Genomic DNA, 12,893 nt, shown 5'->3' with positions numbered 1-12,893 from the left:
TTGAAAGACTTTGAAAATTGCCTAAGTGGGAACCAAGGGCTAATCTGGTGACTAAATGAGAAAGAATTGGAATAAAATGAAATTTTAAAACGGAACGATACACAAAAAAGTTTGCATTTACTTTACACCTTTCACATTCTTTCAGGATTTCCCTAAACAATTTGTTGCCAGTGGACTACTTGTGAACAGTAATGTATTTTACAGAAGATTTAATTTAGAGGTTTCAGTGATTTTTTTAAATGAATTCCAAAAGAAAAATTGAAGACTTTTATCATGGACTTTGCAGTGTAGTAATCCAATCACAAGCACAAGAAAATCTGTAGATACTGGAAATCCACAAACAAGAGAATTTGTCTTTGGTTCCAATTGTGGTCTCATGAAGATTTTCAAAGTTAATGGCTGTACTAAAAATGATAGTGCATTCAACTGCCATGTAAACCGTGGAATCTCCTCATTAGGGGAGAATCTATCTCCCTTTGCCCTTCTCTCTCCTCTTTAGATTCTTCTTAAAATATTTGTTTTTTGGTTACCTGGTGTAATATCATCTTGAAGTGCTTTGGGATTTTTTTTTTGCTATCTTAAATGTGCTGTGGAAATCGTTGTTGTAAGATTGTAGTTTGAAATGAACCATGAAACAGGAAATGTGGAATGTACAATTTCATTGCAATAATTTTGGTTGTCGACCAGGTTGACCTCTGAAAATTAAATGGATTCCATTGCATCAAGTTTAATTTATGATGGAATTTAACAGAATTGTAACAAAATTAGCTTTGGTTGGCTCTCTGTTTTTATTTGAGATAATATTTATTTTCAATTTTGGAACCTGAGAAATATCTTACAATGTACTAGACATTACTATGATAGAATATATTAAGTCTTAATTTTGACTAACTTAAATAAAGCACACAGTGAATCCAGCATTTTCAAGCCAATCCAATTAAAGAAACCTCTCAAATACAAGTGTTCTTTCTGGTATGACCACATAAATTCAATCACAAATATTTTGGTACTTTGATCTAAAATTTAGTGACTGATACAGCTTGTTTCTGTTTTCATTTTATAAGACCATAGGAATAAGAGTAAGCCACTTCGTTCCTCAAACCTGCACCACAATTTAACAGAATTGTGACTAATCAGAGTTTCATCAAGTCCCTTGTCCCCTTAACTCTCAACTTCCTTATTGATTGAAAATCTATCTAGCTGACTTTGAGTATACTCAAAATTCAACCCCTATGTCTTTTTAGGGCAAGGAATTCCAAATCTGTCAACCATATGAGAGAAGAAATTCTTCACCACACTCTTAAATAGGCACCCAATATCCTAAAACTATGTCTTCAGGCCCTAAAGGAAAACATCCTCCCAGCATTTAATCTCGAGTCCCCAAATCTTCTCAAGTACCGAGAAAAGAGCCAACCTTTTCAGCCTTTCCTCATAAGAAAATCACTTGTATTTCAAATCATTCTGGTGATTCTTCTGAATTACTTCCAATGATAATGCATATATTATTTCAAATACTTGGTTTAAATCTGTACACATTATTCCAGATGAGGTGTTGCTCTCAACTCGTATAGTTGTTCTAAGACTTCCTTCCACTGACAGTGCTGTGCAAAATCATAGGCACAAATATATAGCAAGGATGCCTAATACTTTTGCACAATACTGTAGTAATTTTATGTATTGCACTGCCAAATAAAAACAAATTTCATGACATATGTGAGTGTGATAAACCTGGAAGCAGGAAGTACACGGAGACATTTTGTAAAGATCAATTAAACAAATGTTAGGAATCAAATAACCTTGCCTGGTGTTTCAGGGCTGTGCGTGTCTGCACTCGTGCCACCCTGTACCCCTGGCACTCCTTCTCTGCCACCTGTTCCACACCCCTCCCATGGCGATCTACCCTCGCCATTCCCAACATCTTTTGCTCCCACCAGATTTATAAACTCGCTGTCCACTCCACATTGACAAATACAGTAAGACACCCTATTTATATACACATGCCTAAGTTATATATATTTTGCACAGGACTGTATACTCTAAGCTCTTGAAATAAAAGCCTGCATTTCATTAGCCATCCTAACTACTTTCTGTATAAATCCCTTTGAGCAGTTTTTTTACTGGCATTTTTTCCATTTAACTAGGTCTATTTTATTATTCTTCCTACCATAGTGACCAATTTCACTTTTTCCCTATCGTATCCTCTTTGCCAACTCCTTTCCACTCATTTAACTTATGAATATCTCTGTAAAGTCATTATAATTTCCCTTCCTTCCTCCCTCTTTGATTTTTGTATAACCCCCAAATTCACAATATATTGTCAACCTGAAAAGACCCCCATTTCCCTCCTTGCTGCCTCCTGCTTATTTCTTCACAGAGTAAAACCATCAACATTTTTTATTATTCCATGTCCTTCCTGATGATGGAGTTTCCAGTGTTGATCACATTGTAACTATGTCTCTGTAATGTCAATCAGATCAGTTAATTTGTTTTAAGAATGAAGGTATTGGCTATGGGATGAAAAGCTATCCACTTCAAGGTTCGACGTTTTGTGCGTTCAGAGATGCTCTTCTGCAAACCACTGTTGTAACAGGTGGTTATTTGAGTTACAGATACCTTCCTCTCAGCTTGAACCAGCCTGGCCATTCTCTTCTGGCCTCTCTCATTAACAAGGCATTTTCACCCACAGAATAGCCATTCAGTAGATGTTTTTTATTTTTCACATCATTCTCTGTAAACACTAGAAACTGTTGTTCGTGAAAATCCCAGAAGATCAGCAGTTTCTGAGGTACTCAAATCACCCCACCTGGCATCAACATCATTCCACAGTCACTGCCACTTAGATCACAGTTCTTTTCCATTCTGATGTTTGGTCTGAACAACAATTGAACCTCATGACCACACTTTTATGCAGAGAGTTGCTGCCCCATGATTGGCTAATTATTTATTTGCACTGAGTGTACATAGTTCAACAGAGTTGTAGAATTCACTGTCCAAGCATAATACTTTTTGGGTAATTAGATTTGATTAATTAGAATTAGACTGCTACAGTAAAATTTGTGTCCTCTATAAACAGAAATGTCAGCAATGATGTTTATTTGAAGCCAATATGTTAAAATTACTGGAAAGCTTACATATAAATTTTGGCAATTGAGTATTAAAGTAGAATTCCAACTAAGCAGATTCACAAAAAAGCCAATGTACATTATGCTTATGGAAAAACAACTGTTGCAGATTGTGGATTAATTATTCCATGTAGTTTTAAACACATTTAACCAAGTATAAGGTTGCCAGATCTAAAAGTTGTTAGACTGATCAGCACCTCCACCCACTTACCCACCCCTCCACAACCCCAACCACTACAACGTTATCATTTCCTGTCAGAGTCATCTTCTGTGCCTAACATCACTTTATGTACATACAATCAATCTATGTAGCTATGTTATGTATTTAAATTTATTATTTTTATTATCATGTTTTTTAAATCTTATGTTTCTTTTTGTGCTGCATCGGATTCGGAGTAACAATTATTTCAGTCTCCTTTACACTTGTGTACTGGAAATGATATTAAACAATCTGAAATCTTCACTATTGAATCTTTATTGAGCATGCATTAATCTGGTATGCAAAGTCACATGTCGTAAATCTATAGGGGTATTCATTAGTACAACTTGTGCACTTTTAAGCAATTAAGATGAAAGCTCCATTTAAAGAGTTTTATGTTTGGGATGTTTGGTATTTAAAGATAAAAATTTATCACTTATTTAACCATTATGTACTAAATAGGTTCCCTTCTGTATTTTAAGCAGAATCACATAAGCAAGCCCCCTGCTGTTTGACCTCTAGTAATAATGACATTTGTTTCACAACCAGCAGGGAATATTGAAACAGCAGGGGGCAGCAGGATTATGAATGGCAAAATGGAGTTTCCACCAAAATTGATTTGTTTCTTTCGTTCTTGTGCCTGTTATTTCTGCTGCTGAATTCCTACAGCATGTCTATATTTAAAAAGTTGAAAGTTCTTTGCACTTTTGATTTTCATTTCTTTGGAAATCAGAAGTCTGACATTTAAAAGTAAACATAGTTTATTAATACCATAAGTATTTTTTTGAAGTAGTCCATTTATTTTGCCCTTGTGCTGAATTGCTTCTGTTATATCTTTTATAGTTGCTCCTTATTGGTCTGTTGCATATTTCTTAATTTGGAGCAGTATCTGGCACTTCAATGAATATTGTTCGTACAGTGGTATTTTATATATTTCAATCAGTCAAATATCCATTGCATCAGTACCTGAATTTCACCTTAATACTATTCAGCAATAATAACCAAGATGTAATCTGTTACCTTAGTAGTCACCAACCTTTTTAAGCCCAAGATCCTCTACCTCGGCCTTAGTGAAAGGCAAGATCAACTCCAAATTGATTAGTTACACGCATACCGGGGCAGAAAAGACCGGAAGTAAAACCCTGCAGCCTGGAAGTAGAAATAATGTATGGACACCAGGGGTCAGCACCCTTTTTTTGCACCGTGGACCTGTTTAATATTGACAATATTCTTGCGGACCGGCCGACGGGGGGGTGTTAAGCACGATCGGAATACAGTGATACTCAAAGCAGGTTCCTTATGTCCAGTCTATTCTGCAGTTTAGTTTTCGTGGCTCTCAGCTGCTGTCCGGCTTGCTCACGTTTTTTCTGTTGAATAAACTCAACGGGTTTGTCTTTAAGTGCAGGGTGCTTGGACTCAAGGTACCAAAACAGTTTTCAGTGCTTCATTGCCTCATTAGACAGCCTCCCGACCCAAACTGCAGCCAGATGTGGCTGGTCGTGGGTGGGGTAAGAGGACAAGGTCAGGGCTGCAGGTCGCGGTGGTTGCAGTCCAGAGAGCGAGACCAACCGAGCGAGGAGTGCGACAGGATGCCCATCCGCCACCCCCGTAGGATCTATCGGCCGACAAAAGTTTGTTTCAGTAGATCGCAGCACAGCAGCTGCTCTGCTACTTACGAAACCCTGAGCCCAAATCAGGTCATCTGCGAATATTTTAGCACCGGGTTCCTCATGGACATTCAGTGTGCTAAACAGGTTTAGAGGTGGCGCCCATCGGTCTGCACTCCAGGTCAGTAGCAACAGCACTTCCCGCCGGCCGCGTGAGGCCAACCAGTGATCCCTGGCGTGAGGGTATCACGGCATTTAGGCGACTGATGACTTCACGTCCATTTAACAGTGGGCATGACAGAGAATGAGGAAAGGTGCAGCTGACTCATCGTTTCCTTGCGGCCCGGTGGTTGGGGACCACTGAAGTACACTGTAGTATGGGGGAGCTACACGCATGCGCACTGGGCAGAAAGAACGGTACTAAAACCCTGCAACCCGGAAACAAGCTTTCAACAGTATTTGTGTATTTAAAAATTTTTCGGGATCTACTGGGAAAGTCTCAAAGATCGACTTAGTCAATCGCGATCGACGGGTTGGTGACCACGATGTTACTCGATAATGTATTGCTGATTTAGAAGTTGATTAGATACATCCTAATACATTGCTTCAACTCCTAAAGTGTTGTTGTTTAAAACTTGAACTTATGAAAGAAGATGCAAAAAAAATTTTTTTCTTCTACAATCACTAAATATTTAATATACTTTCTAGTACTTTATTGTTTAGTATAAAATCATAACAGTACATTAACAGACCCTTCAGCCTACTGTGTTCATGCCAACCGTTTAAGGAAATTCTCCTTTGCAAGTATTAGTTTGTTAATAATAAACTAGTTAGCATTTCTGAGAAAGCGAACAAAAATTGTATGTATATTTCATTGTGTTGATAATGCAGCATTATTTACAATGGTTTACCAGCACTTTAATACCTCCGATGACATTTTTGGTTATACACTTTTTATTGGAAACAATCATGACATAGTTCAGCTAATCAAATTAATGCTTTATACTAAGACAATTCTCAAACCATTTGATTGAATTATAACCTTTGCCACTCACTACTGTTGAGTATTCCTTTGATTCATATTCATCTTTGATATCATCAATGTGTCTCTTATCTCTTCCAAGTTAATATTGACTTGTACAGTGGTTATAGGAAGAAAGATTACATTGTTGGAAATATCAATGAGAATATTCATTTATAAGAAAAACCTGTACTTAACGTGTCTCTTTATTTTGCAGTGTATCAGAGGAAGAAAAGCTTCATTGGAAGAACTACAAACTGTTCATTCAGAGCAGCATGCATTACTGTATGGCACAAATCCATTGAACAGACAGAAGCTGGACAGTAAAAAACTGCTAGGTAGAGCATAATTCATTCATTCTTTACCATCCCAGAAGTAACTATTGTTTTTAGCCTTTGATTAGGTAATGATGTAACATCAGTATGCACTGAAATAAGTGATGAAGAATAACTACACAATGATTTCACAGTTTACAGATAATACTACTTTGTTTAAAAATAAACTTTGTATTCCCCTGTTTTGTTTTAAAGTAGGAGCTATGTGCATACAGTGCTGTTCATTTGATGCATGTTACATTGTCTGTATTTATTTTAAATGTAATCCAGCTGGGACTAAATTCTTGCTCTTTAACCCAGCAGTAAGTCCAGAAAGTAGTTCTCTTTCAGTCACATGGCAAATTTCAGTTAAAATATATGCAAGTCTATTGAAATAATAGAGCTTATTATTTATGTAAAAAACATTTAGATTTTTAAATTCAAAATATTATTTTCCCATTTTTTTGTACTTTTCATTATAATTTTCTAACTGGGTCCTATTTTCACCATTTCAACTTTGATTCTACTTTATTCTCGCTTTAAAATAAGCTCTTACTTCATTTTACTGATAGACCAATTGAAGAATCCCTAAGAGATCAATCTCTCAGCTCATCTGAAAGCCATTGAGATATAAAGCGTGATCTGGTGGTGGGTTTGTCAGCAAATGAGTACAGTTATCTGTGATTCCTTGAGTCTGGAATAACCCAAGCAAATAAATAGACTGATGATATAAGATCCTAAACAGCAATCATTTTCATAAATTCCCCATTCTAAATGTATTAGCTTTGTCAACACTCGATTACTTTTGACCCATATATGAGCTGTTTCTATAAATGAAAACTTCCTTAGAGACCAGTATCACTTCATTTTAGCAAACGCTCTAAAGAGGATCAAATGTTGGACTCAAGATATGTGTTAACATGTCTGCGTGTTATCCTTATTCTTCAACTTTGCATTTATACTTAAATGTGAGCAATGTACAGTTATAAAGATTCATACTGAGTTTGTGTCTGTGTCTCTGGCAGCACCTTTGAAATTGTTATTTAATCTAGACACAATTACTAAAATTCTAACCTTTTAAACAGTTTTTAACCATAAAAAATATTTTAATTTTCCTTGCTTCTAACATTTACCTTACTTTTCAAATTAATGTTCTCCCAGAAAACAAGAAGCACTAAGTTGGGCAAAATACTTTAAAAGAAAATATTTAGGGTAAAAAGATCAAATTTAAGATTTTTTTAACGTTTAATGAGAGTAGGAAGAAAGGAATGATGGGAATAAAGATCGGTGTTTTAGAGCAACACACACAAAATGCTGGAGGAACTCAGCAGATCAGATAGCATCCATGGAAATGAAAAGGCAGTTGATGTTTCGGGCTGAGATCCTTCGCCAGGACTAAGAGGAAGGGTGAAGATGCCAGAATAAAAAGGTGGGATGGGGAGGGGAGAGAGGATAGCTGGAAGGTGATAGGTAAAGCCAGGTGGGTGGGAAAGGTCAAGGGCTGGAGAAGAGGGAATCTGATAGGATAGGAGTGGACCATAGTAGATAGAGGAAGAGGAAGACACCTAGAGGAAGTAATAGGTGAGAAGAGGTCAGAATAGGGAATAGAAGAAGACAGAGATGGAATTTGTTTACTGTATTGTTTGTTAAATATTTAATTTCTGTTCTGTTTAGCTATTCTTCTTTCTTAAGTGCCTGTAATAGTGTATCTTTTTCACATCAGGTATACAATATACAGAATTTTCATTTTAGCTCTCATATTTTTGTTCTATTTTATTTGAAAAAAGCACTTTAAATGTGTGAAAAGATTTTGATGGCATTAAGAGAGCTGCATTTTGTTTTCATTTATCAGGTTAACCGGAATTTAAGCTTTATTATTAAAATTTACTTCAGTGAAATGTAACATAGGAATATGTGAGCATTTTCAGTATTTGCTACGAAAAAAAATTTTGTGTTTTTATTCTTGGACAGATCCATTATCTAATTGTTTTTTGGAGTGCCCATGATCAAATTCTTCTTGTTCCTTATTGCATTTTTTCTTCTGTCTCAGTATTTTCATACTGTGAAAATTTGTGAAAATATTTTGTACACATAGCGTTTTTTTGTTTGAAATCTGTTCTAAAACAGCTGCTCCTCACCTTCATTTCCTATATCTGGTTCCATCTATCTTCTGATCTCCATTTCCTATGATTATATGATTGTATCCCCTAACATTTGCTTCCAATAAGATACTGTTTTTAGTGGGGAGAAATCACAAACATTTGTCTGACTTTAAAAAAAAATGTCTGCCAGTTTAAAATAAAAGCTGCCTGCATTCACGTGACATATTGTGGTGCCATCAGAAATTTACATCAAGATATGTTTCTAAGCAAGTAAGTAGAATGGAAACCAAAAGATTGCTGTGTTCTCTGTTTCACGGAGACATGGCTCACTCCAGACATATTGGATACATCGGTAAGACCCGAGGGCTTCTTATTACGCAGGATGGACTGGACATAGAAGTCAAAATGTGGGGGTCTGTGTTTCAGGGTAAATACTTTTTGGTGTTCGGATACAGTGGTCATGCTGTACTTCTGTTCTTTTGACCTGGAACATCTAACAATTAAGTGCCAACTGTTCTACTTACCAAGAGCGTTCCGGGAAGTTACTGACCGCAGTTTACGTATCGCTAAAGGCCGACATTACGCAAGTACTCAAGCTACTGAGTTCCTCCATCAGTGAACAAGAAATCTCTGCCAAATTACCATCAACAAATCCCAATACACTTGACCACTAATATACTGTAATTAGGAAGCCTACCATTCCATGCCTAGACCACTTGTTTGTCCACCTCTACCTGCATACAGGCGGAGACTAAGGAGCAAGGCTTTAGAGATGAGGACAACAAAGAGGTGGTCATGGGATGCTGAGGAGCGACTGTGATTGTTCGTGTTGGTGGACTGGGCTGTGTTCAAGGACTCATCAATGCACCATGGATTTCACAGACTTTATAAAAATTGTCGTAGCCGAGTGTGTCCACACAAAATCATTCAGGTCTGGTGACCAAGTAAAATTCAAGAGGTCCAGGTACAATCTCTAGAAAGCCATCTCATGTGTGAAGTGGCAATTCCAGACCAAATTTGAATCACTGAAGAATGATCGAAAGCTGTGGCAGGGCTTGAATGCTGTCACCTACAAAGTGAAACTAAGCAATATCTGGCAAGTATGGATTGGATGGGCTGTTTTCTGGCAAAAGCGTACTTGGTAAGTGGAAGACCTTCAAAAGTGAAATTTTGATAGTACAAAGCTTGTTTGTGCCTGTCAGAATAACAGGTAAAGATAACAGGTTTAGGGAACCTTGGTTTTGAAGAGATATTGAGGCCCTGGTTAAGAAAAAAAAAAGGTGCACAGCAAGCATAGGCAGTTAGGATCAAATGAGGTACCTATGAAGTATAAGAAATGCAAGAGAACACTTAAGAAAGAAATCAAGAGGGCTAAAAGAAGGCATAAGTTTGTTCTAGCAAACAGGGTGAAGGAAAATCCCAAGGGATTCTACAGATATGTTAAAATAAAAACAATTTCAAAGGAAAATCTTCCTTTGGGTCTGTCTTTGTCATCTATATTAATGGTTTGGATGGTAATGTGGTTAACTGACTCAACAAATTTGTAGCGGACAGCTAGTAAGTTAATCAAAACTTGCACCGGGATCTAGAACAGCTAGAAAAATAGACCGAAAAATGACAAATAGAATTTAATGCAGTCAAATACAAGGTATTGCACTTCAGTAGGACCAGCCAGTGTAGGTCCTACACAGTGAAAGGTAGGGCACTGAGAGGAGTGGTAGTAGGAGGCAGCAATTGATCCCAGGGGATGATGGGTTTGCACCTCTGGTGGACTGTGTCCTCTCCAGGGCGCAAGCCTGTGCAGGAAAGTTTGAAGAACTGGCTGTTACCCATGCAGCGGGTTCATCCTCTCCACGTCACTGATGTAGTCCAAGGGAAGGGCAAGCACTAATACAGCTTGGTACCAGTGTCGCCACACAGGTTGCCAGAGTGAAGTTGTAAATAACATCAAGCTGCCTTAGGGACCCCGGCTCCGGATTTCTTCCTCGGGGTTTACTCCCGAAGCCTTTGCCATGGATGGGTATGGCCGCAAAGCAGAGGAGGTTTAAAATCAGAGTTTTCCTTCTCCTAGACGAGCTGCCGTCCAAGGCTGACGAGCCCCACCTGCCTAAAGCAACTGGTTTTGAGGTGCCAGTGGTCCACCTTTGCCCCTTCTCTTGTCAGTAGAAACAGTTCCACCAGGCCTAGTAGCTAAGCCACACATGAAAGCCAAGAGTTGGACTTGATTGTCAGAGGCTGTTAGAGTTGCATGCCATTTGGAACACTTTATAGGTAGCGGGAGCTTATCCCCACTACCACCCCCAGCAATGATAACCTTAAGAACCAGAGAAAAGTGGTAGACAAAGTGTTCCAGGAATACAGGTCAATAATTCATTGAAAGTGCTGGCACAGGTAGTTAGAGTCATAAAGAAACCTTTTGGCATATTGGCCTTCATAAATCAAAGTATTGAGTACAGGAGATGGGATGTTAAATTGAGATTGTTTCAGATTTGGTGATGCTTAATTTAGAACATTGTGTACAGTTTTGGCCATCTATGTACAGGAACGATGTAAATAAGGTTGAAAGAGTACAGAGAAAATTTACCAGGATTTTGCTGGGACTGGAGGACCTGAGTTATAAGGAATGGTTGAATAGGTTAGTTCTTTATTCCTTGGAATGTAGAATATTGAAGGGAGAATTGATAGAGGTATATAAAATTATGAGGTGTATAGATAGGATAAATACAAGCAGGCTTTTTCCACTGAGGTTGGGTGGGACTACAGCTAGAGGTCATGGGTTAAAGGTGAAAAGTTTAGGGGAGCATAAGGGGAACTTCTTCACTCAGAGGGTGGTGAGAGTGTGGAATGAGCTGCCAGTGCAAGTGGTGCATACGAGCTCGATTTCAACATTTAAGAGATGTTTGGATAGGTACGCGGATGGCAGGGGTGCGGAGAGCTATGGTCTGGGTGCAGGTTGATGGGACCAGGCAGTTTAAGTGATTTGGCATGGACTAGATTGGCCAATGGGTTGATTCTGTGCTGTATTTTTTATGACTGTGACAAGGACATGACAAGGCTTTGCTCCCAGATAAGCTGAATGCCTTTTATGCTCACTTTGACCATCAAAACATGGAGACATCTTTGCAAACTTCCACAGACCCATATAACCCTGTGATTTCACTCTCTGAGGCCAACAAGAGCGCATCTTTCTGGAGGGTGAACCCACAGAAAGAATCCAGCCCAGATTGGGTAGTTGGCAGAGTACTAAAGACCTGTGCTGAACAACTGACTGAGGTGTTCACCAATATTTTTAGCCTCCCACTTTGGCAGTCTAAGGTACCTACCTGCTTCAAGCAGGCTTCAGTTATACCAGTGCATAAAAAGAATGTGGTAACCTGCTTCAATTACTATCATCCAGTAGCACTTACATCCATTGTGATGAAAGGTTGGAGATGCAACATCAACTCCTGTCTGAGATGCAACTTGTATTTGCTTCAGTTCCCTTACTGTCACAACAGGTCAACAGCAGATGCCATTTTATTGCCTCTCCGCTCAACCATTATACACCTGGACAGTGAAGTTGCACACATCAGGATGTTCTTCATTGACTACAGCTCAGCATTCAAAACTATCATCTGCTCAAACCTCAAACAAGCGAAAATCTGCAGATACTGGAAATCTGAGTAGAAGAAAGAAAAAGGGGGGAGGAGCACCAGAGGTAGGTGATGGGTGGGCAAGGAGATAAGGTGAGAGAAGGAAAAGGGCATGGGAAATGGTGGGGGGGGGGGTCATTCCATCCACCAGAGCAAGCAGGATCTTTCAGTGGCCACTCATTTTAATTCCACTTTCCATTCCAATTCCAATATGTCCATCCATGGCCTTCTCCACTGTCATGATGAGGCCACACTTAAGATGGAGGAACAGCACCTTATATTCCTTTTGTGTAGTCTCCAACCTGATGGCATGAATATTGATTTCTCAAACTTCCAGTAATGTCCCCCACCCCCTTCACCATTTCCAATCCCTCTTTCCCTCTCTCACCTTATCTCCTTACCTGCCCATCGCCTCCTCTGATGCTCCTCCCCCCTTTTTCTTTTTTCCATAGGTTTCTGTCTCTTTCACCAATCAACTTCCCAACTCGTACTTCATCTCTCCCCCTCCAGGTGTCACCTATCACCTGGTGTTTCTCTCCCCCCACCTTTTAAATCTACTCCTCAGCTATTTTTCTCCAGTCCTGCTGAAGGGTTTCAGCCTGAAACGTCGACTGTACTTTTTTTTCCATCGATGCTGCCTGGCCTGCTGAGTTTCTCCAGCATTTTGTGTGTGTTATCTCCTCAAACCTAATAAATAAGCTTCAAACATTGGCCTCAATACCTCCTTGTGCAACTGGATCCTCGATTTCCTCACTTGTAGACCCCAGTCAGTTCAGATTGGCACAGCATCTCCTCCACAATCCCCCTCAGCACAGGTGTATTATGTGTTTAGCCTTCTGCAGTACTCGCTTTATACTTACGACTGTGTGACAAAGCACAGCTCCAGTGTTTGCTGA

General features: G+C 38.9%; 1 protein-coding gene across 11 annotated transcripts in view; it reads left to right on the top strand.

Moving 5' to 3' along the window:
• Positions 1–12,893, top strand: part of hdac4 (histone deacetylase 4) — a 436,407-nt gene that overhangs the window by 381,247 nt on the left and 42,267 nt on the right. For all 11 annotated transcript variants that reach the window (XM_073046732.1, XM_073046730.1, XM_073046731.1 and 8 more), the window contains one exon: positions 6,167–6,287. In XM_073046732.1, the coding sequence (XP_072902833.1) occupies positions 6,167–6,287 (121 nt within the window). The remainder of the gene's footprint in view (positions 1–6,166; positions 6,288–12,893) is intronic.

The sequence above is a fragment of the Hemitrygon akajei genome, chromosome 5, assembly GCF_048418815.1.
Source record: "Hemitrygon akajei chromosome 5, sHemAka1.3, whole genome shotgun sequence".
NCBI lineage: Eukaryota > Metazoa > Chordata > Chondrichthyes > Myliobatiformes > Dasyatidae > Hemitrygon > Hemitrygon akajei.
Note: the sequence above shows the minus strand (reverse complement) of the source record. Positions and strands in the feature narration are given on the sequence as shown.